The 23,237-nt window shown below is 38.0% G+C and overlaps 1 protein-coding gene across 4 annotated transcripts in view; it reads right to left on the bottom strand.

Moving 5' to 3' along the window:
- The window catches only part of MAP3K20 (mitogen-activated protein kinase kinase kinase 20), a 168,320-nt gene that overhangs the window by 78,692 nt on the left and 66,391 nt on the right, over positions 1–23,237 (bottom strand). For all 4 annotated transcript variants that reach the window (XM_044768716.2, XM_070508119.1, XM_070508120.1 and 1 more), the window contains exons 3-4: positions 15,710–15,797; positions 995–1,096 (exon numbers count right to left, since the gene is read on the bottom strand). In XM_044768716.2, coding sequence (XP_044624651.1) covers positions 995–1,096; positions 15,710–15,797 — 190 coding nt within the window. The remainder of the gene's footprint in view (positions 1–994; positions 1,097–15,709; positions 15,798–23,237) is intronic.

Raw genomic sequence — 23,237 nt, 5'->3', positions numbered from 1 at the left:
TACTTGAGGAATTTGGCAGGTGTTGACGAAATTTAAAACAGAAAAGATAATTCTGCAAAGGAAAGACCATTACTTTTGGAAGTCATTGTGTGACTTCCCAGTGAAAGCAAAGTGTGACTTGCTCTCCTTATTGAGTGCTAAATATCCTCTTATTTGCTTTGTAAAGAGATGCTCTAGAGACTGGAGCAGCAAAATGTAAAGGAGTTAATTACCCCAGTAAAATGTGGACGCACTTGCTTTCTAGGGGTTGCTAGAATACAAATGTAACTATCAGTGTTCATTATTTAGATTAAGTTGTTTCCAAAGCAACTTTGACAGTTATAAATAAAACTCAGAAACATTCAGTTAGGAAAATGGAAAAAAAAGATAAAAATAAATGGAATTTAAATTGCTTTAGAAAGCATTAGGCTATGCAGGAATTTATGAGAGAAAAAGAACTGGGCACTTTGTTTAGGGATTTTGTGTATTAAAAATATTTTATTTCCAAGGGTGATTTCCAAGTTTACATTAAATATAAAATAAAATCCGAATTGCTTTTACATGGAAAAACAAATAAAATATTTTTTTTAACAACTGGTTACTATTTTTAGTATATTATTACGTATACAAAATGAGTAGAACTAATCCTGCAATAAATCACATTTTCTGAATGCTGAGTCTCAGGAGAGACTTGCAGAACAAGAACAGAATTACGACGTTTCCATTTAATACATCAAGCAAGTTGGTCAATTACAATGTCACAAAATGTGGCAAAAATGGAGCCATTGATTTTCTTGGGACCTGGTTTTATGGAAAGAGAGAAAAGGCAAGCAGGAGTGGAAAGGCAATGACCTAAAATATTATCTGTACAATAAGTTGCAGAATTCTTGCTACTTTTGGTCTGAAAAAAGAAGAACATCTAAAGACACAGAACAACAAATCCGATTTAAGTCACCATGTCAGGACAGGAACGTGCTTCCCACCAATTCTCTAAGAATACACGAAGCTCTGTTACCTTTGGCTACATCAGTGGCCCAGGTCATAATGTGATCCATGTCCATCTCTTCACTTCTATTACTGTTAATGTAATCATAGAGTGATCCCAGAGAAGCATATTCTATTTTTAAAGGAAAGATAAGCATATAATTAAAACCAAGGTGCATTTCGGAAATAAGACTTTATATTTTCATTGGAAAATGTGTTAAAGAATTTAACAAAAGATATTAAAAGCATATAAAATTTGTTCCATACTGTGGTTTCTAAAAGTTAATATGATCTTGGAAAGAAATCTGTCCAAGACAAGACTGCTAACAGAATGAAGAGTAGAACTTTAGCTGAGGATGAAATCAAAAGCCATTCAGATGGAACTGCAAAACACAAGGAGGTGGTGGAAGAAGGTATTTGAAACAGAGGCAGGCATGTAAATAGCTAAGATTAAACACACAAGTCAGAAGGTTTATGTGACAATGTAAACAAATCAATCCTTGTTGCATCAAGATTTTGAAAAGCCCTCAAAATTCAAGCACAAAAGGCCAAGAAATGAGAAAATGCCTTTAAAAATGACTTTGAGGGGCCAGCTGGTGGTGTAGCAGTTCAGTCTGCACCCTCTGCTTTGGCAGCCCAGGGTTTGCAGGTTCAGATCCCAGGTGTGGACTTACACACCACTCATCAAGCCACGCTGTGGCAGCCTCCCACATACAAAATGGAGGAAGATTTGCACAGATGTTAGCTCAGGGCCACTCTTCCTCAAGTAAAAAAGGGGAAGATTGGCAACAGATGTTAGCTCAGGGCCAATCTTCCTCACCAAAACATAAATAGATAAGTAGATGGACAGATAAAGATTAAATGAGAAAATAAAAATGACTTTGAGATAATAAGTACCATAAAAGTTAGCCACTGTAAGTGGCTATATTTGATGATTTTTAGTAAGTTTATAGAGTTGGGCAACCACCACCGCAATCCAATTTCAGAAGCTTTCCATCATCCCAAACAGTTCCCTTGTGCCTATTTACAGTTAATCACCCCTCTTAACCCAGCTTTCTCAATCTACAATTGTGCCTTTTCTGGATATTGCACATAAATAGAATCACACAACATGAGGCCTGAGTGTCTGACTTCTTTCTCTTTGCATAATGTTTCCCAGGCTCTTTCATGCTGTAGCACGTATAGGTACTTCATTCCTTTTCATTGCAGATAATATTCCATTGGATGGATTTGCCACATTTGGTTACTCATTTATCAGTTGATAGACATTTGGTTTGTTCCCAGTTTTTGGCTACTACGATAATGCTCTTATAAACATCTGTGGACCTGTCTTTGTGTGGAAATATGTCTTCATTTCTCTTGGGTAGGTTTCTAGGCGTGGAACTGCTGGGTCATATGGTAAGTTTACATTTAACTTTTTAAAAAACTGTTAAACTGCTTTCCAAAGAGGCTGTACCGTTTTATGTTCCCACCAGCAGGCTGGGAGGGTTTCAGTTTCTCCACATCCTCACCAACACTTGGCATTGTCTGTGTTTTTGATTACAGCCGTTGTAGTGGGTATAATTCTAGTGGTATCTCGTATTTTTAATTTGCATTTTCCTAGGGACTAATGAAGTTGGGCATCTTTTCACATGCCTATTAGTTCCTTGTATCTATTCTTAGTCAAACTGTCTATCTTGACAATACTGAGTCTTACAAACACATAATGTCTCTGCATTTATCTACATTTTTATTTTCTCTCAGCAAAATGTTGTACTTTTCATTGTAAAAAGTATTACACTTCTTTTGTTAAATTTATTCCCATTTTCTTTTTTATAACTACTGTGAATAGAATTGTTTCTTAATTTCATTTTTAGATTTTTCATGCCCAGTATATAGAAATACAGTTGATTTCTGTATATTTCTTGGATCCTTGTGACCTTGCTAAACATGTTTATTAGTTTTAGTAGTTTTTTGTGGATTTCTTGGGATTTTCTACATACAGGATTATGTTATATAAGACAGTTTTACTTCTACCTTTTCAATCTGGATGCCTTTTATTTTCTTTTTCTTTTTTTTTTCTTAAAGATTGGCAGCTGGGCTAACAACTGTTGCCAATCTTTTTTTTTTTCTTCTGCTTTATCTTCCCAAACCACCCCCCCCAACCCCGTACACAGTTGTATATCTTAATTGCACGTCCTTCTAGTTGTGGGATGTGGGACGCCACCTCAACGTGGCCTGATGAGCGGTGCCATGTCTGCACCCAGGATCCGAACCCTGAGCCGCCGCAGCGGAGCACGTGAACTTAACCACTTGGCCATGGAGCCGGCCCCTATTTTCTTTTTCTTGTATTGCACTGGCTAGAACCTCCAGTACAATGTTGAATAGATTTGGCAAGAGCGAACCTCATTGCCTTATTCCCAATCTTAAGGGAAAAACATTCCATTTTTCATCACTAAGTATGATAACAGCTGTGGATTTTTGGAGATGCTATTTATCAAGTTGAGAAAATTCCCTTCTATTCCAGTCTGTTGAGAATTATCATTATAAATGAGTGCTGTAGTATGTCCAAAAGTTTTTGTCTTTTATCCAATTATCTATTATGGTATTTTACGTTAATTGATTCCAGATGTTAAACCAACCTTGCAATTCTGGGATAAATTCCATTTGGTCAAAGCATATTATCCTTTCTAGGGGTGGCTGAATTTAGTCTACCAATATGCAATTAAGGATTTTTGCATCCATGCTCACGAGGGATATTGGTCTATAGTTTTCTTATTATATTTTTGTTTGGCTTTGGTATTAGGATAATACGAGCCTTATGGAGTAAGTTGATAAGTGTTCCTTCCTCCTATATTTTCTTTCTTTTTTTTTTTTAAAGATTTTATTTTTCCTTTTTCTCCCCAAAGCCCCCCAGTACATAGTTGTATACATTTTCAGTTGTGGGTCCTTCTAGTTGCGGCATGTGGCATGCCACCTCAGCGTGGCTTGATGAGTGGTGCCATGTCCACGCTCAGGATTCGAACCTGCGAAACCCCAGGCCACTGAAGCAGAGCGCATGAACCTAACCACTCAGCCATGGGGTCAGCCCCGCTCCTATATTTTTTGAAAGAGTATAGGAAAGATTGGTGCTATTTTTCTACAAACATTTGATAGAATTCACCATCATCATCTAGGTCTGGGCTTCTCATTATGGAAATATTTTAAATTGCTAACTCAAATTTCTTACTTGTTATAGGGCTGTTCAGAATTTCTGTTTCTTAAGTCAGTTTGGATCACTTGTATCTTTTTAGGAATTTGCTCATTGCATCTAAGTTGTCTGATTTGTTGGCATAAAGTTAGTCACAACATTCCCTTCAATTCTTCTAAACTTCTGTAGGGGCCGTTAGTGCTGTCTTCTCCTTCATCCCTCAGTTTGCTAATTTGTATCTTCTTTTTTCTTGGTCAATCTACCTAAAGGTTTATCCGTTTTATGGATCTTTTCAAAGATCAAATTTTTAGTTTCATTGATTTTCTCAATTATTTTTCTGTTTTCTATTTTACTGCATTCTGTTCTAATCTTTATTATTACCTTTCATTGGATTGCTTTGGGTTTATTTTGTTCTTGTTGTAGAGTATTAAGGTTGAAGCTTAGATTACCAATTTCAGACCTTTTTTTTTTTGGCTATGGATGTTTAAAATCATAAATTTCCTTCTAAGTATTACTTTATCTGTCTTCTATAATTTTGATATGTTGCATTTTAATTTTCTCTCTGTCTAAAAATACTTTAAAATCCACTGTGATTTCCTCTGTGGCTCACTGGGTATTTAAATGCGTGCTGTTTAATTTCCAAATATTTGGGGGTTTCCAAGATTTATTTCTGGCATTGATTTCTAACTTAATTCTACTGTAGCTGGAGAACATACATTGCATTATTTCAATTCTTTTAGACATACTGAGGCTTTTTGTGACCTAATTCATGTATTCTGGAGAATGTTCCATGTGCACTTGAGTATGTATTCTTTGCTAGGTGGAGTGTTCTACAGATGTGAGTTAGGTAGAGTTGGTTGAGAGTGTTTATCAAGTTTCTATATCCTTGCTGATTTTCCGTCTAGCTGTTCTATCAATTATCGGGAGTGAGATACTAAATCGGTTGTTGTTGAATTACCTAGTTCTCCTTTAAATTCTGTCAGTCTTTGCTTCACGTACTGTGAGGACCTGTTGTTAGGTGTGTATACATTTACAATTGCTAGATCTTTCTGATGTATCGATCCTTTTATAATTATGAAATGACTCTATTTATCTCTAGTAATATTCTTGTCTATTTTGTCTAAAATTAACATAGTTACTTCAGTTCTCTCATGGTTTGTTTGCATGGTATGTCTTTCTCCATCCTTTTACTTTCAATCTATTTGTGTCTTTGAATCTAAGATGTGTCTCTTGTACACAGTATACAGTTGGATCTTGCTTTTTTTATCCAGTCTGACAATTTCTGTCTTTTGACTGGGGTGTTTAAATCATTGACACTTTCTTTGTGTGTGTGTGTGTGTGTGTGTGTGTGTAAGCCTGGCCCTGAGCTAACATCCGTGCCCATCTTCCTCCACTTTATACGTGGGATGCCTGCCACAGCATGGCTTGATCAGTGGTGTCTGGTGCGCACCTGGGATCCGAACCGGCAAACCCTGGGCCGCTGAAGCAGAGTGCACAAACTTAACTGCTATGCACGGGCTGGTCCCCTGGACCACTGACACTTAATTTAATTATTGATGTGGTTAGAGTTATTTTTGGCATCTTGTTTTCTACATGTCTCCTGTCCTTCTCAGTCCTCTGTTTCTCCTATGCTGCCCTCTTCTGTGTTAATGACTTTATTATCATTTTAATTCTTCTGTTGATTTCTTTCTACATTTCTTGAGTGGACTTTCTTAGTAGTGGCTCAAGGGATTATAAAATGCATCTTTTTACACAATCTACTTCAGATTAATTTATAGTAAAACACAGAAACTTTTCTCCAACATAGCTCCATTCCTTCCCTCATCCTTCATGCTATTACTGTAATCTATATGTGACATATGTTTTAAGTCAGCAAAACAGTGCTATAATTATTGCTTTATACAATCTTACATTTTTAAAGATGTTAAGAGAAGAAATGAGAAGTACATTTATGAAATCTTTTTTTCACTCATATATTTATCATTTCCAGTATCCTTTATTTCTTCCCATGGATTTGAATTACTATCTGTTGTCATTTTGTTTCAGCCTGAAGGACTTCCTTTAGTATTTCTTGGAAGCAGGACTGCTAGCAACAGATTCTCTCATCCTTCATCCAAGAACATCTTTAATTTGCTTTCATTTCTAAAAGATAATTTTGTTGAATACAGTTTTTTCCTTCAGCACTTTAATTATCTACTGCCTTTTGGCCTCTACTGTTGTTAGTTGGTCATTGTTGAAATTAGCCATTAATCATATTGCTGTTCTCTTGTACATGAGAAGTTATCTTTCTCTTACTGCTTTCAAGATTTTCATTTTGTCTTGATCAACAGTTTGACCATGATCTATCTAGGTGTGCATCTTTTGTGTGTGTATGTGTGTGTGTGTGTGTGTGTGAGGAAGATTGGCCCTGAGCTAACACCTGTGCGAATCTTCCTCCATTTTGTATGTGGGACACCGCCACAGCATGGCTTGATGTGTGGTGTTTAGGTCTGCGCCCAGGATCGAGACCCGTGAACCCCAGGCCGCCAAAGCAGAGCACATGAACTTAACCATTATGCCACCGGGCTGGCCCCTAGGTGTGGGTTTCTTTTGCATTTATCCTACTTGGAGTTCGCTGAGTTCTCAAGTACATAGATTAATGTATTTTATCAAATTCAGCAAGTTTTCCTTGGCCATTATTTCTTCAAATATGTTTCTATTCTCTATTTTTATATGTTTCTACACCTCTTTTCTCCTCTTCTTGCTATCATACATTAATTGGTATACTTGGTGTTGTCCCATATGTCTCTGAGGTTCTTTTCATCTTTTTTTCAAATTTTTTCTCTTTTTCAGACTGGATAATTTCTGTTGATCCTGTTTTAAGTTCACTGATTCTTTTCTTCTGCTATCTCAAAATCTCTGTTAAGTCACTCTAGAAAATCTTTCATTTGAATTATTGTCTTTTCAGCTTCAGAATTTCTATGGTGTTCTTTTAAAAAAATATATATATATATGGGGGTTGGCCCAGTGGCATAGTGGTTAAGTTTGCATGGTCTGCTTCAGTGGCCCAGGGTTTGCTGGTTCGGATCCCAGGCATGGACCTACACAGTGCTTATAAAGCCATGCTGTGGCAGGAGTCCCACATATAAAATAGAGGAAGATGGGCATGGATGTTAGCTCAGGGCTAATCTTCCTCAAAAAAAAAAAAAAAATACACATATTTCTATTTACTTGATGAGATTCTGTATTGTTTGATTCATTGTTTTCATACTTTCCTTTAATTCTTTAAACACAGTTTCCTTGAGGTCTCTGAACATATTGATGCTTTGAAATCTTTCTATGTTAAATCTGACATGTAGGGACACTTAGAAACTACTTCCATTGATGGTTTTTCTTCCTGAATATAGGTCAAACATCTCTGTTTCTTTACATTTCTTGTAATTTTTAAAAAAAATTTGGACAGTTTAGATAATGTACTGTAGCAAGTCTGAATTCTGACTTTCTCCTTGAAAGTTGCCATTTTTTTCTTTTTCTTTTTTCAAGGGAAGATTAGCCCTGAACTAACATCTGCTGCCAATCCTCCTCTTTTGTGCTGAGAAAGACTGGCCCTGAGCTAACATCTGTGCCCATCTTTCTCTACCTTATATGTGGGATGCCTGCCAAGGATGCCTTGCCAAGTGGTGCCATGTCCACACCTGGGATCCAAACCAGCAAACCCTGAGCTGCCGAAGCAGAAGGTGCGAACTTAACCGCTGCACCACTGGGCCAGCCCTGAAAGTTGTTCTTGATGGTTTTTGTTTGCTTCTTTACTAACTTGCTTGGGCTAAATTGATGAAATTTACAGTGTGCCCCCCAGTGATGTCTGTGCTCAGTTTTCTGGGTTTTTTAAATCTTTCTTTTATTTCTAAGCCTGTTCTTTTATAGGAGCTGTCCTATATCTGCAGAGGTTAATGATCAGTCAATGATTAGACAGAAGTTGTGCTTAAAAACCCTGGGCTGATGGATCTGTGTATAAGTAGTGGGAGCACATTCAAAATTCACCCTAGCTTTTACTTTCCACCAGGCCTTTTTAGTCTCCTTTTCATATTCATGTAGCCTCAAGACTGACAGGGGTATGTGGATAGCTTGAGCCCTGTCCATTCTTTTCTGCACATGTATGGCCTCAGCCAGGAATACCTTTGCCCTAATCACAATGCTTTGTTCAGGTCACACTTTGGCTATGGCAACAAAGCTGCCAATCCTCGGGGCCTGCCCTTTGTGCTGATTGAGCTGGGGCAGGGGTGGGGTAAGAAGAATGAGAACAACCCCAGGCAAAAGCACTGCTCAGTCCCACTATTACTGTAACCGCGGGCCCTCCAGGACCAGTTCAACTGACCCCACCTCTTATCAACAGAGTGACTAAGAAGTGCCTTTCAGAAAATCTGCAAAGCCACGTAGCCAGAGCATGCACAAAAGAAGAAATCTTGACCTGAAATGACTGTGGAACCAAAGATCCTTCTTCCCACGGAACCCAAGAATGGGGGGCAGGGCCAGAACTTGGAAGTCGGACTCTTATCAGAAGCAAGGGGGTCTCTCATCCAGGAAGATCCAGTGTTAAAATTCCTTCCCCACCTCATCAAAAATGTTTAGAACTCTATCATAAAAGTTTAGAATCTCATCATAAATGTTTAGAACCATGTCATAAATGTTTAAAACCATAAATGCTTGAAGTCTACCCATCAAAACCTGTCCCTGGGCCAGGCTGTTCTCCCTAACCTCTTAAGTTTTATCCCAAATCCTGCATCGGGGAGAAAGATCTGAGGGCGCACTCCTGTCTCCCTGCAGACTTCACAGAATAAAGCTGATCTCTTTTCCCAAAGGCTGATGCTGTAATTAACTGGCTGTTTATGTGCATCAGGCAAGTGAATCCAAATTCAGCAGTTTTTCAAGCACAAAATCTTCTCAGATTGTGTATGTGTCTGGTCAATTTCCAGAGTGCCAAAAGTTCTGTCCAGATTTATAGATGCTTTGGGGGACAGCATTTGCCGATCTCCTAATTCATCCATAGCTGGAAATCCTTCCTAGAAAATTACTTTTTATATTAAACTCCAATTTGGAGAAAGGCTGATCCTCATTTTGGGAGGCTGATAATTACTCCATTCCAACTTCAATGATTTATAATAATTATCAACATTGTAATGACAACGTCTAATAATTTCAAAAAGTAGCTTTTTAAAATTTCTTCTCTCTGTAAAGACATAAAGTAGGAACAATATTCTGAAAGCAAATTCGATTCATGCAATTAAATGTATGTTATCATGAGAAATTATTCCTTGGGAATACTAATATTCCTAGTAAAACATTAATTATCTCAGTGGATAAGACTCATATTTTTTGTTTTTTGTGTAACTTTTATTTTGACATCAAAGTTATACAATAGCTATCAGTCAAATAGCATAAAATTGCAATGATAACCTTAGATGAATAAAGAAATGGCAAAGAAGAGAAGAACTTTAAGTTTTACTATGAAATAGTTGGTCCAATGTAAGAAAAAAGGCATTAGTGGCCTGTACTATCATATACTCCAGACAATTAAGCTGCCTTCTATAAATAAAAGCATCTCTGGTGATATACCATTTGGAATAGCTTTTGGTTACTAAAACAGCACTTGGTAGAAGACTGTCTCATGACCTTTAAGAGTTAGTGCAGATGCCCAACATGAAGTAAAGTTTACCTCTATCACCAAAAAAATTATCCCTCAGAAGAGAGTGAGTCACTTTATATTGAGATACTTCTAAAATCTCTCCTATTATAGGATGCTGTCTCAACTACTTTATTTTAAACAACAAAACATATTTGGAGAGAAATACATGAGCCTGAGATTACATTAATCAAAGCTAGTTTTTAAAGGCTAACAGAGGTCACCTGTATGAATAAGAAACAAACAAAAAAAAGAGGCAACTAAATTTAACACACATAGAGTAAGTATTTCTGGACCTATAAGCTCTCAATTGCAAGAGCGGGATGTCATTGAAAACAAATCTTCTAAAGATCACTTTAAAAAGAAATATGGCTATGGTTACAATTATACCTTACGGGACTCAAATATCCAAAAATCCTAACATTATGCCATTGAGTACTTGTAGCCTGGGATAAATATCCAGAGACAGCATCATACAGAGATCCAAAAACTATTATATCTTGAACATCTTAGACTACAGTGAAGATGATTTGTAACATTGTGATTTATATTAAGAAATATATATTTGTCTTCATCTTCTTTCTGGTACAGAGCTCCTAATATCCCTGGAATTTCCTAAGCAATAAGAGTGACGGGAGCATCTTTGTTAGAATATTTGTTCTTTGTCCTCACTTCCTGAAATAGCTCCAGAGCCATAAAGGTGAAAGGAGTGTCTCGTTATTCATAACAAACCCCTTTCAACCACATCTGAGTTTATGTTAATAAAGTGACTTTTGGAAAGCCCCTAACGATGTAGCTGGTTGCCAGGGGAACCCACACTTGATTAGAGGGTTGGAACTTTCAGCACCCCCCTTCCCCACCCTCTGGGGAAGAAAGAGGGATGGAGGTTAAAAATCACCAATGGCCAAAGATTTAATCAGTCATGCCTACATAATGAAGCCTCTATAAAAATCCAAAAAGGGTGGGGTTCAGAGAGCTTCCAGATTGGTGGACAAGAATGCATCCATATGCTGGGGGGATGGCTCACCCCAAACTCCAAGGGGACAGAAGCTCCTGTGCTCCGAACCCTTCTGGACTCCCCCTGTGTATCTCTTCATCTGGCTGTTCAGTTTTATCCTTTAATATCCTTTGTAATAAAACCAGCAATCTAGTAAGTAAACTGTTTTCCTGGGTTCTGTGAGCTGCTCCAACAATTAATCAAATCCAAAGAGGGCATCCTGGGACCTCCCATTTTTAGCCAGTGGCTCAAATGCACAGGGGACCACATGGACGTGTGATTGGCATCTGTCCTCAGGGAGAGGGCAGTCTTGTGGGACTGAACCTTCACCTGTGGCATGTGATGCCATCTCCAGGCAGATCATGTTAGAAATGCGTTAAACTGTAGGACACCGGGCTGGTGTTGCCGAATCAATGTGGGAAAAAGTACCACATGCTTGGTGATCTCAAGGGCCTGAAGTGAAGCAGAGGGTTGAGAGTAGAGGAGACACACAGCATTATGTTTTTCCGTAAGAGATGTACTCTGAAAACCATGTTAAGATAACTTAGAAACTGATTCTGATGATGAAAAAAACATGGATGTAGAAGACACATTATTAAATGAAATTGTTTCATGAATGTGAGGGTGCAAGAAAGACAATATTATTACATTATTTCATATAAAATGTGATCTTTAAATATGTGGGTAGATAAACTATTTTAAAAAGGCATTTAATTCTTTCATCCTTTTGGTCTTCTCATTAGAAATTAAGGACTCACCATATACACACATGGCTATACTTTTCGAATCACTTAATTTGTCCCTAGAAAGTAGTTTATTGGACTTCAGTATAAAGTATTTGCTTTAATTCTTTAAAAAAAAGAGCCATTGAGAACCACATTAGGGGGCCGGCCCCATGGCTGAGTGGTTGAGTTTGCGAGCTCCACTTTGGCGGCCCAGGGTTTCACCAGTTCAGATCCTGGGCACGGACATGGCACTGTTCATCAAGCCATGCTGAGGTGGCGTCCCACATGCCACAACTAGAAGGACCCACAACTAAAAATGCACAAGTATGTACTGGGGGGCTTTGGGGAGAAAAAAGGAAAAATAAAATCTTAAAAAAAAAAAAGAACCACATTAATTAAACATTCCCTTTTGATTTCTAAGACAATTTTTCCCTTTGAGTCTTACAGCAACAATAACTGGCTTTGAAAAACATAAACATATAGTCAGTATTGTTGAAACAAACACCATTACCATGAAATATCTCTCTCTCTTTTTTTTTGCTGAGGAAGATTAGCCCTGAGCTGACATCGGTGCCAATCTTCCTCTACTTTTTATTTGTGGGTTGCTGCTACAGTGTGGCTGATGAGTGGTGCAGGTCCAGCCTGGGATCCGAACCTGTGAACCCAGGCCACCAAAGCAGAACATGCCAAACTTAATCACTATGCCACAGGGCTAGCCGCCCATGAAATCTGTTTGTAATAAAATATCACCAAGGCCAAGCTTAGTTTGGATTATAACTAAGACGACAAATGAATTTGGGCAAATGTCTGGAATTTGTTACAACAAGACACTTGTTTCTAACTGACTAATAAGAAAAGACCAACACAATATCAAAGCATGCAAACTAGATGTATCTGTGCTTAAAATACATCACGATCAAGTTAAAGGAAATGAGATTGGGCACTTAAACATAAATATGTCTTCCAAGGTTGAACTTTAATGAGAATTTGGGCCTGTTAAAGAATCGTGAAGAACTAGTATTTTCTCTTAGACTATGATAAGAAGTAATGTAGAATGGGTTATAAACTTGAAGTGATAGCAGCCCCAGGGCACAAAGATGTGATGTCCAGGCCTCGGAGCTCCTACACCACCTTCTCTGGAAGCCTGGGACCCAGTGTGCCCCAGGGACAGATGCAGGCTTCCTCTCCAATCTGGCTTGTTACAAGGGAGCTACATGATTTAGTGTCTAACGACCCCTTCCTTCTCCCAGGGAAGAATGGCAGCAGTACAGAAGTAGGAAGTTTTCAAAGATCAAAGAAAATATGATCCATTCTTGTATCTTTTCTTTTGACTTTGGAGTCTGAGGTTCTCGTCACTCCATTTCCTTGTGGATCTGTGAGAAAGATGTTCACTTCCCTTCCAGGAGAAATAAAGTGGCAGCTGCCTCTTGGCCTCCACCCCAGGTCCCCTTATAAGCAGGTTTTATAAGTCTGATGAAAAGTTTCAGCAAACACACATGCACAAGAGCACACATACTCATACACACTCTCACCCAGAAATCATCTATTTCTAGTCCTTTCGTTCACATATAAGAAAACCAAGACATGGATAATCAGGGACCCATCTATGCAGCTTTGGTAGAATCCAGACATGATCTCACATCTTCCAATTCCCATTCCGGTGTTCATTCCATTTCATCACTCTGATAAATCATTCTTTCAAGTCCTCACTATGAGTGACAACAGCTGCCTGCTGCAATAACCTTTTCTATAACAAAGAAACTCAACTTGGAATGGCTTCAAGTCACTCAAGTCTCCCCCCCCCCCCGCCAAAAACCCCAGCATCCGAGAAAGATGACAGGGTGCTAAAGAGGGGGGGCTAGCTAGGCTGGGTGATCAAGGTCAGTGTGCCTGCCTGGCTCTCTTGCTCTGTTAACCTCCCCATACTAAGACTTATTTGTGTTCATTTCAAGAGGCAGGGTGAGTGCTCTCATTCCCCACCCATGTGATCTCCCACACTTGGCTGAGTTGGCATATGTACTGCCACCCCTGCACAGAGCGTGCCTTGATCCCAATGCTGCAGAAGGCTGTCTGAAAAGTTCACATATTTCTTTGTTAGATACCTATAAACACTTAATTAAAACTAGTATCTCTAGGAACAAAGAGAATCTTATCAAATTAATACATCTTAAAACACCAAAACTTGGCTAAGAGGTGTTTTTAATAATCAATCTCATAGGTCAATAAAAGAGCTATAAATACACAAGTTACTGCTACCTCACAATTCTGAAACTTGTGAAGTTTTAAAGAAATGTTTAATGTTAACAGTTGCTTACTTAGTAGATATAGATCTAACAAGAACCAATCAATTACAACCAAAGATTTTGGGTAGGTATAGGTATGAGCAAGGAATGCTAGAGGGGTGGCATGACATAAAAAACTGCCTAGCCTATAAAAAAACTAAATAAAATCAAACTTACTCATCCAGCTACTTGGATTCTTTTTCCCTCTTTCGGGTGAGAAGACCGGGTTGAATATGCTGGCTAAGAATGAATGGGTTTCACATCCTCCATGGGACTGAGAGTAAACTCTTGGAAAGAGGGATTCACACCATGACTCAAGTCCCTTTTTCTACTCCTCATCCTCACCTCACCACTGAGTTAGTTAAACCTAAAATCTTCCCTGCAAAAGCATTAAACATCAAGGGTACAAGACAAGAAGCAGAGTTTCCAATCTCTTTGGAGCATCACACTTTCATCTGCTTGATAAAAATAACAAGTCACAAACAAGGATCAGAAAACTGGATTCAGATTTATAAGATAAACATAACTGGTAAAAAAGTAAATACAATGGACTAGGAAAGGAGGAGCAATCTAGTAACTGGGTCAGAGGCAGAGTTTAACTTTAACCAGAAATATGATTTAAAACGTTAAGCATGGTTTACACCCTAACAATATAACCCATTCTTGGGTATTTAAGTTAATAGGAAATGTATAAGCTCAAGATAAAAACTGCCACAAACCTTATTTTAAGCATAGATCTAAAGACAGCTAATTGGGAATAAAACTCCCTCCACTGAAGAACTTAGGTAAAAATGCTATCTATCAGAATAAAAGCACTTTAAACTGCCTGCACTGGAAGATATAAATAACAGCAACCATGTCCTTCTGAGCTTAAGAAGCAGTGTGCGCACAGCTTGCAGAACCTGGCTTGCATACCAGAGGAGTTTCTGTATAAAATCAATGTGAGGAATTTATACCACTCTTGGTTCTAGCACCAGCTGGGTGACCTTGGGAGAGTTACTTAAGTTAGAGTTTTAGTTTCTTATTTGTAAAATAGAAATTATTTTACCTATCTCACAGGGTTATTGTAAGTATTACATGAGATAATTTATTAGCAAGTATCCAATCCAATCCTTTTTATTGAGGGTGTTTTGTTGTTATTTTCTACAAAGACAATCCAGGTTCTTAGCACTACAGTAGAAGAACACAGGACTAATCTTTTCAGGTTTTCTTGTTTGTCTTGTTTTAATCAAAGAACTACCATGATAAAGAACTGATCAAAGTTATTTATTGTAAAATTGAACATTATACTTATAGACCCAATGCTACTCACTGGATTATAGAAATATGAGTATAAAGTATTAAAAATATGTCTTTCTCTTTTTATATGGCAAAATTTTCTGTGTGCTCCTTTCCAAAAAGGTTATAAACTGCTGCTCCAAATTACGTGATAATTTAGATCAAGGTCATTACCAACCCAGATGACCAACCTGAAAAATACTGTTCTCATGTCAGAGACCTTGAAGAAAGAACGCTCTAATGGGATTAAGATGGCTGGCAAAGAATTACAACACGAATAGCTCAAGAAATCTTAATTTGTGAAAGGTCACAGAGTTACAAAAAACATCGCTCATTTCAACTAATTAAATGAAATTTTAGTTAAATGGCACCTTAAATATTGGTATTGCAGCTGCAAGTGCATTTAAATAGCATTTATGCAGATATAATTAGCACAATTAAACATGGGTAGAAGTAGAAACACTATTCTTAATTATATTGATATAATCAGTTTTATTAATGCTTTATAGCAACAAAAGTGACATCTGACAGTAGCACACAATTCATGACTGAACCTAATATTAAGCATTTTAGCATATTAAGGACTCTAAAGCCAGGTAATTGGGGAAAGAAAGAAGTCAAATAATGAGTTCCTACCTGTGACGATACCATAGTTGGGAGGTTCAAGAATTACTCCATAAAACTGGATGATGTTTCTGTGACTGAGGACACTGAGTATTTCTGCCTGTACAAAAATCAAATACAAAACTGCATAAAAGTTCACATTTATAAAAGTTTTACAAATAGATTTCCATTCAATTTTCTTTTGCATACATTTACAAAGATATATATGTGCTCAACAAGTAGGTGATGCTGAGAAAACTGCCTTTGGCAGCATTCTTGAAAGTTAAAGAATTTCTACTGAAGCTTGCTGAAAATTTAAAAAGGAAATGGGGTTGAAGCGGCCACAAGAGGTGCTTACTGGTGAGCCAGCATGAGACAACGAAGGAAGATGACGCAATAGGGGAGACGACATATTTATTTACTCTAAAAGCCCTCTTCCTAATAGTCACATAGACTTTTTCTGCACAATGTCTCTTCTAGGAGACTGCAGCAATACTGAACTTCTATCAGTTGGATGAATAGTCATGACAAAATTAAGCTGGGGTTTCTTAACTAGTACTTGAATAGATTCAGGTGATACCCATTTATATTATTTATCCAATCATTCGTTCAAAATATATTACTGCTCTCATATTGTATGCAAGGTACTGGAAAGGATATAAAGGTGGATTCTTGACCTCCAGTGGTGATTTCATAGGGAAACCATACTTTCCGCTTTGAAATGTATTAAATACTAGAAAACTGCACTACAGAGTCAAGTGGTAAAAAATAGATTATATTTACTAGACAATTTTTAAAGTGAAAAAACAGAGATACTACAGAGTATCTCTGCTAATGTCTATAGAAGGATGTTCTCTAGATTAACTAAATCACATGTAGTCACTAAAATTTTATTACTTTTGTGGAGATAAAATACAGCTAACCAAGAATTATAAATACAATTAGGTACACAATCGTGTAAGTTAAATACAAAAAATGTTTAATATTTTTAAATGAAAGGCATGTTATTGGCAGTAAGTAAATAAAGATTTATAAGTCCTCATCCTAGAAAGGGGATCATGAAGAAGAATGTCAGCAATTGAGGATAAATGGAGATGCCTTGGTCAGAAAGGGGACTCCCCTTTGGGAATCTGCACACTATGAATGTGTTGTTATAACTTTTTTCACAGAAAGATTTGAGATTTCATTAAAAACACTGTGAAATTTGCTTTGAAGTTCAAATAACTAGCTAGGTAGAAAACAGAATTTTGAGGGTTCGCATTGGGTCAATACGGAACCAAGAGAAAGGAAAATTATCATTGATGGGAGCCAGCCCAGTGGCCAAGTGGTTAAGTTCGTGCTCTCCGCTTTGGCAGCCCAGGGTTTCGCTGGTTTGGATCCTGGGCATGGACATGGCACCACTCATCAGGCCATGCTGAGGTGGCATCCCACATAGCACAACTAGAAAGACCTACAATTAGAATATACAACTATGTGCTGGGGGGCTTTGGGGAGAAGAAGAAGAAAAAAGATTGGCAACAGATGTTACCTAAGGGCCAATCTTAAAAAAAAGAAACAATCTATGGTTTGAAAAATAAAATTATCATTGATGGGATGCGGCATTTATCAAGATTGCTTTGACAATGTTTTTCTTTTGGTAATATAGGTATTGAAGGGGCTATTAGAACAACTCCCTCACATTCACTGAGTGCCTACTGCATGCAGGAGTTCTGTGTTCATCAAGCAACCTTCTTCTAATAGCATAGATTTCCAAGTAGGAAGAAAATGCACTAATTGGGTGACACAATTATTCAACCATATGGCAATTCTACTCATTGAGAAATAAATGAACTTTGTTGTAAAAACAGAGTTCATGTGAAGTTTGGAAAGCATACGCCTCCCCTATTTTTAAGTGGCAGATGAACCCTTTGTGAGTAAAGCATGGAGTTCAATGTGATTAGAGCATTAATGTTTGGACCAGTATTTGCAAAAGAAAGGAGTGTTATTTTTTATTCTTTGGTACGTTTTCGTATATTCCTTGGGGTATCTAAATTCTGTGACCATTAAAATGTTTGTACTGGGGGCCAGCCCCGTGGCCTAATGGTTAAGTCCAGTGTGCTCCGCTTTGGCAGTCCAGGTTTGGTTTCTGGGTGCAGACCTACACCACTCGTCGGTGGCCAGGCTGTGGTGGCGACCCACATACAAATTAGAGGAAGACTGGCATCAGATGTTAGCACAGAGAGAACCTTCCTCACCAAAAAGAAAGTTTGTATTAATAAAGAATAAATACAAGAACATTCTGAATCCTGGATGACCATTTTATAATTCAGCATGACATGGATTTTCAGTGTTCCAGCTAATTTTCATATTTACCTTTAAGATACTATCAAGTGGTACCTTGGAGAGACGATTTATCTTTCCAAGCGTTGGTAAGCATGTCTAACAGCTCATGGGTAGGCATATACTAATATCAAAATAACAACCATTATCTTTGTGTCTTATTGTTGTGCTCATTTTTAAAATTTTTTACGGTTACGGAAACTATACTCTTGCAGTATAATTTGCAAGTGAAAGACATTTCTATGGAATTAGACTTTAGGTTCTAATTTAATAAACTAAGAATTTGATTTAACATCATGAAAACAACATACTATTTTAGGGTGCTGTTCTAGTTTTGTGGAAATGGGCTAATAATAAACAGAAACAGACTAAATAAATAAGTGGTATTTGCAATAAATGAAGGCCAAGTGATATCACGATGTTAGCAATTCAAACAAGCTCCAATAGAAATAACTGTGGGATTAGTCACGTTACTAAAACCTGAGCTGAGCAGTCAGCATCTGATGGCAAGCAGATGTATTCTGTAGATTTGCCTTTATCGGCACCTGCTTGCCAACAGTTCATGAATGAAACGGTTGTAATAAACATGCAGTAAATAACTTTTCCTTAAATTGTTGTTGTCCTGATTTAAACTCTGGGATACTCTAGCACATAGACTGCCCATTCAAATAATGGATTAGTGGTTTAAAAAAGTCCTGCCTGTTAAGAAAGGAAACATAATAATGAGGAAGGCTAAAATAATGGTCCACTGCGCAAAAAAAAAAAAGTAAATATATCTTTTAACACTATTGAAAACAAAAAAAGTCATTTATTTTCAACAAAATTTGATGAAAATTGATCACTTCAGTCATATTGATTTTACGTTTTATTTGACCACAATGAAAAAAATTCTTTAAATGCTCTTCTAGACTTTGGCAGAAATGAATGATGACATATATATACACACACACATACACACATATACAATAATCATCCCCAAGTTACACAACCCAAGGTCTAAATATCCTTGGGATAAATAAGTAGTTTTCCAGATTAGGACTAGAGGATCTAGGGAAAGACTGACAGACTACAGCAGTTTCACCTCAGGCTCGGAGACTCTCCATAAAACAAGGAGTCCCAATGTGAGAAGCGGAGTAAACACAGGTCTGTCCATAAAAACGTCTAACAGTCACGTCCTTATCAGAGTTTGCAGTAAGATACGTGACAGCTCCTACTGCTTCTAGCGGGGACCGGTTCCTTCCTCCCTCCCTCTCTCTTTTCCTCCCTTCCCATTTCTTTTCTTCTTTCTTTATAGGAAAAATGACAGAGGTTTTAGTTTGTTAATAGGGCTGGGGAGGAGGTGGGTATTTTGTTAGTTTTATTTTGTCTGGCATTTCTATGCACTTGTATGAGGAGATGAGCCATTAGCTCAGTTTGCCATGTTTCCAGAAGTCGACCACCACACAGGTTCCAAAGAGCTGATTCAATCAGGGAGAAGAAGTTAAATGTCATAATTTAACTAAATTTAAGTTAAGGGAACTTAAGTTTTAATCTCCTTCTTTTAAAGTACTTTCAACAGCTTTCAAATAACATTTTAAAATAATTTATATCTTCATTTCAGAGCAATCCCTTTCCTGCAATTCAAAACTTTTTTTTCTGTTTTGACAGAAATTGAGATATAACTGACATATTATATTAGTTTCAGGTGTATGACATAATGATTCAATATTTGTATATATTGCAAAATGATCACCACAATAAGCCTAGTTAACATCTGTCACCTACATAGTTACAAACTGTCTTTTCTTGTGATGAGAACTTTTAAGATCTACTCTCTTAGCAACTTTCAACTATACACTACAGTATTATTAACTGTAATCACTATGCTGCACATTATATCCCCATGACTTATTTATTTTATAACTGGCAGTTTTTTCAAGCCGATCCCAAATTTAAATTTGTTTCTTTACTTTTGGAGTGCTGCCATAGAACCCTTAAGGATTCTGTGTTTTTAAAGCTTATTTTACATTCCATTGATGTAGCCTATATGTATTTATGTAATAAATAAATTATAAATAAAAATTAGTTCACTTCCTTTTGTGAAAGTAAAGATACTGACAGCATTCTATTAATCTATTGTCTATGGTCTACAGACAGCATTCTAATGAAAGCAATAGTTATGAAGACCCACATCATTAGGCTGGCAGGCCCTATTTACACTTTACATTAGGAACAGGTCTTCCTCCCTGGTTGTCAACAGCTATTCCCTCCACATAGCAGCAGGATTATGCACAGGGTCCATCCTTCCACCTGTGATGTGGTACTGACAACAAGGACAGTAGGTATTAAAAAATCTATGGTACACTCCTACTGTCCAGAGCGTCAACTGCTCATCCTTTCCCTCTGGTACATGTGGTAAAAGAAAGAAAAACGGCTCATTCAATCATTCAGAGGAAGCAGTCTCCTTACTACACTGAGCATTCAAGGTCAAAGGCTTTATCCAAAGACAGCTCTGTCTCCAGGTTCCAATATGATCCAGGGTTAGGATATTCCCCCAAAGTTCAAGAAGATGTACGATCCCACATTTTAAAAAAATAAAAATTATATATATAGAAGAGAGACTGAGAAGAAATAAACCAAAATATTAATTATGATTATCTCTAGATAGTAGAAAGAATCATAAATAATTTTAAGTTTTTACCTATTTGCCAAATTCCTTACCATCAGCTATATATATATATATATATATATTTTAAAAGCAAATGTCAGTTACTCTGGTGTCTTCTTTTTTTAAAAGATTGGCACCTGAGCCAATCTTCTGTTGCCAATCTTCTTCTTTTTTCTTTTTTTCTTTTTTCTCTTCTTCTTCTTCTCCCCAAAGCCCCCTAATAAACAGTTGTATATCCTACTTGTAGGCCCTTCTGGTTGTGCATGCCTATATATTTTTAATCAGAAAAAGCAATACACGCATGTAATATATAGAACATATAAAATAAAAAATATTTATTTGCAGAGAAATTCTGATTTTCCCTAGGATTGCATCAGGAAGAAGTAAAACTTTCTTCACCTTCCCACGATTACCCTAGGCACATAAAAACTAGTTTAGTTAACCTCTGAGCTGTTTCTCCTGACTTGGCTCCGGAACTAACTAGCGTTCGCCAGGGTCACTCCTGAAGAAGGTCGTAGGTTCTGAGAGGCCCTGAGACCAAACACATGGGGACTGGACACTGAGCGCACTCTAGAGCGATCGCAGCCTACCAGGATCTGGCTCAGCATTTTAGGAGACGATCCTCCTCTCCTACGTGCGTGCCTGTGGCCTGCTGCCCTTCAGGGAAGCCTTCCCGACTGTGCTCATCTTGTAAACCATCCAGTAGAACACCACACGAGGACAGAGGTCAGACACTTTACATACAGGAAACGCTCTATAATACTTGAGGGATGAGCCAACAAACAGTACTTGATGATAGTGATAGCCAGTGTGTTTAACTGCTATACAGAGTCCACATTAGTAAATGTTTACGCTGAATAGCACAGTGAGAAGAGAAAAATGGCCAGAGGGTGTGGACTTGCTTCAGTATTCACTCTGTTCTTTCACAAGCGTAAGGGTTACTAAGGAGATTATTTCCTAAGAATGACAGTCAATCAATTATATAACCACAGTAGAAGCCACATCTGAAATTTATGTTCAGCAGCTCGTTGTTGATTTAAACTGCAGAGTGAAGCCTTGGATGACTACACTTTGCCTCCCGCAGGCTCTGCAATCCAAGGCAGTCAAATGAGCAATGTCTTGAGAGCCCTTTCCTGCTTGGCTGTTCTCCAAGCATGCCCTTGCCTTGGCATTGTACTTCTTCAGATTCAGAATGCAGAGGCTTGCTTAGTCTTAAACCTTCCATTTCCAATTTTCTACCCAATACATTTACCATATATTTCCAAAATCACCTCTGCAGGTAAGCCAGCCTTTTGTCAAGGCAGCACCTTCCACACCCACTGTTCTACCGGAATGCTGCGGCAGACGCTTCTCTATTGTGCAGTGACAGATGGGTCCTGATTCTCAGGATGAGGCTTTCCTTTAAGCAGGCTCCCTGCTGTAGACTGAATGTTTGTATTCCCCAAAATCTCCCCAAATCTCCCCAAGTTGAAATCTAATCCCCAGTGTGACGGTATTTGGAGGTGAGGCCTTCGGGAGATGACTAAGTTAAAAGGGTGGAGCCCTCATGAATGGGATTCGTGCCCTTACAGAAGAGACCCCAGAGACCTCTCTTGCCCCTTTCTCTGAGGATACAGCCAGAAGATGGCCATCTATGAACCAGGAAGCAGGTTCTCAGCAGAAACTGAATCTGCTAATGCCCTGACCTCTCAGACTTCCCAGCCTCCAGACCTGTGAGAAACCAATATTCGTTGTTTATACCCTACCCCATCTTTGGTATCCTGTTTCAGCAGCCTGAAAGGACCACAACACTCCTCTTCTTAGGCTTGGGCCGCGTCATAAAAGTCCACAGCAATTGAACCAGGTCTCTAATGAACAGAATGGGTTCAAAAACACACAGCCACTGGTCTCTCAGTACAGCAGGCCTCTTATCTTTATCACACAGAGCCCAGAACTATTGTACTTAGCAGCAGACAGGTAAGAGACAAGGGGAAATTCTTGATTTAAAGACTCCCAAAACAGTATTTACAAAACTGTAAGGTCAAATCATCTAGCTCTTTCAGGCAAGACACAGGTAGAACTTCCCTTTCCTTCTGTTTCAGGCTCTGATTATAAAGATAACTGAGGCAGAACGCTCAATCTCAGTAATCAAAAGATTTATATGCATCAGATCACAAAAACTGGGGTCAAAACCAAGAAAATCCCGTTTAATTCACTGCATTTTTACCCCAAGAGTATCATGGCTAGGGGCATTTTCCTAAAATAAAGACTCGATTCTTACATGTGTGGCAAGATGGAAAACCAGCCCCATTCCTCCTAAAATTGCAGCACTACAAGAACAACTTAAAAAGTAGGCTTGGATGATTTTCAATCCTGTATTTCATTGCTGGAGTGCTATACACAGGTCACACTCTTTGAGCCACTTTAGGCTTAATGAGGCCCAGTCAATAACAAAGTCACATGGCAAGCAGCAAACCTCACAGTTCTGTAGGTTCTCTTTCAAATGCTGCCCTTTAGGAATTCAGGGAACCAAAGAAAGATAAGTGAACTGAATTCAGCTTCCATAATAGAATATAGCCTATATTCCTAATGATATTTGAAGTCATGAAGAATTTT

The sequence above is a fragment of the Equus asinus genome, chromosome 4, assembly GCF_041296235.1.
Source record: "Equus asinus isolate D_3611 breed Donkey chromosome 4, EquAss-T2T_v2, whole genome shotgun sequence".
Lineage (NCBI taxonomy): Eukaryota > Metazoa > Chordata > Mammalia > Perissodactyla > Equidae > Equus > Equus asinus.
The sequence above is the reverse complement of the archived record's forward strand: the minus strand, read 5'-3'. Positions and strand labels throughout refer to the sequence as shown.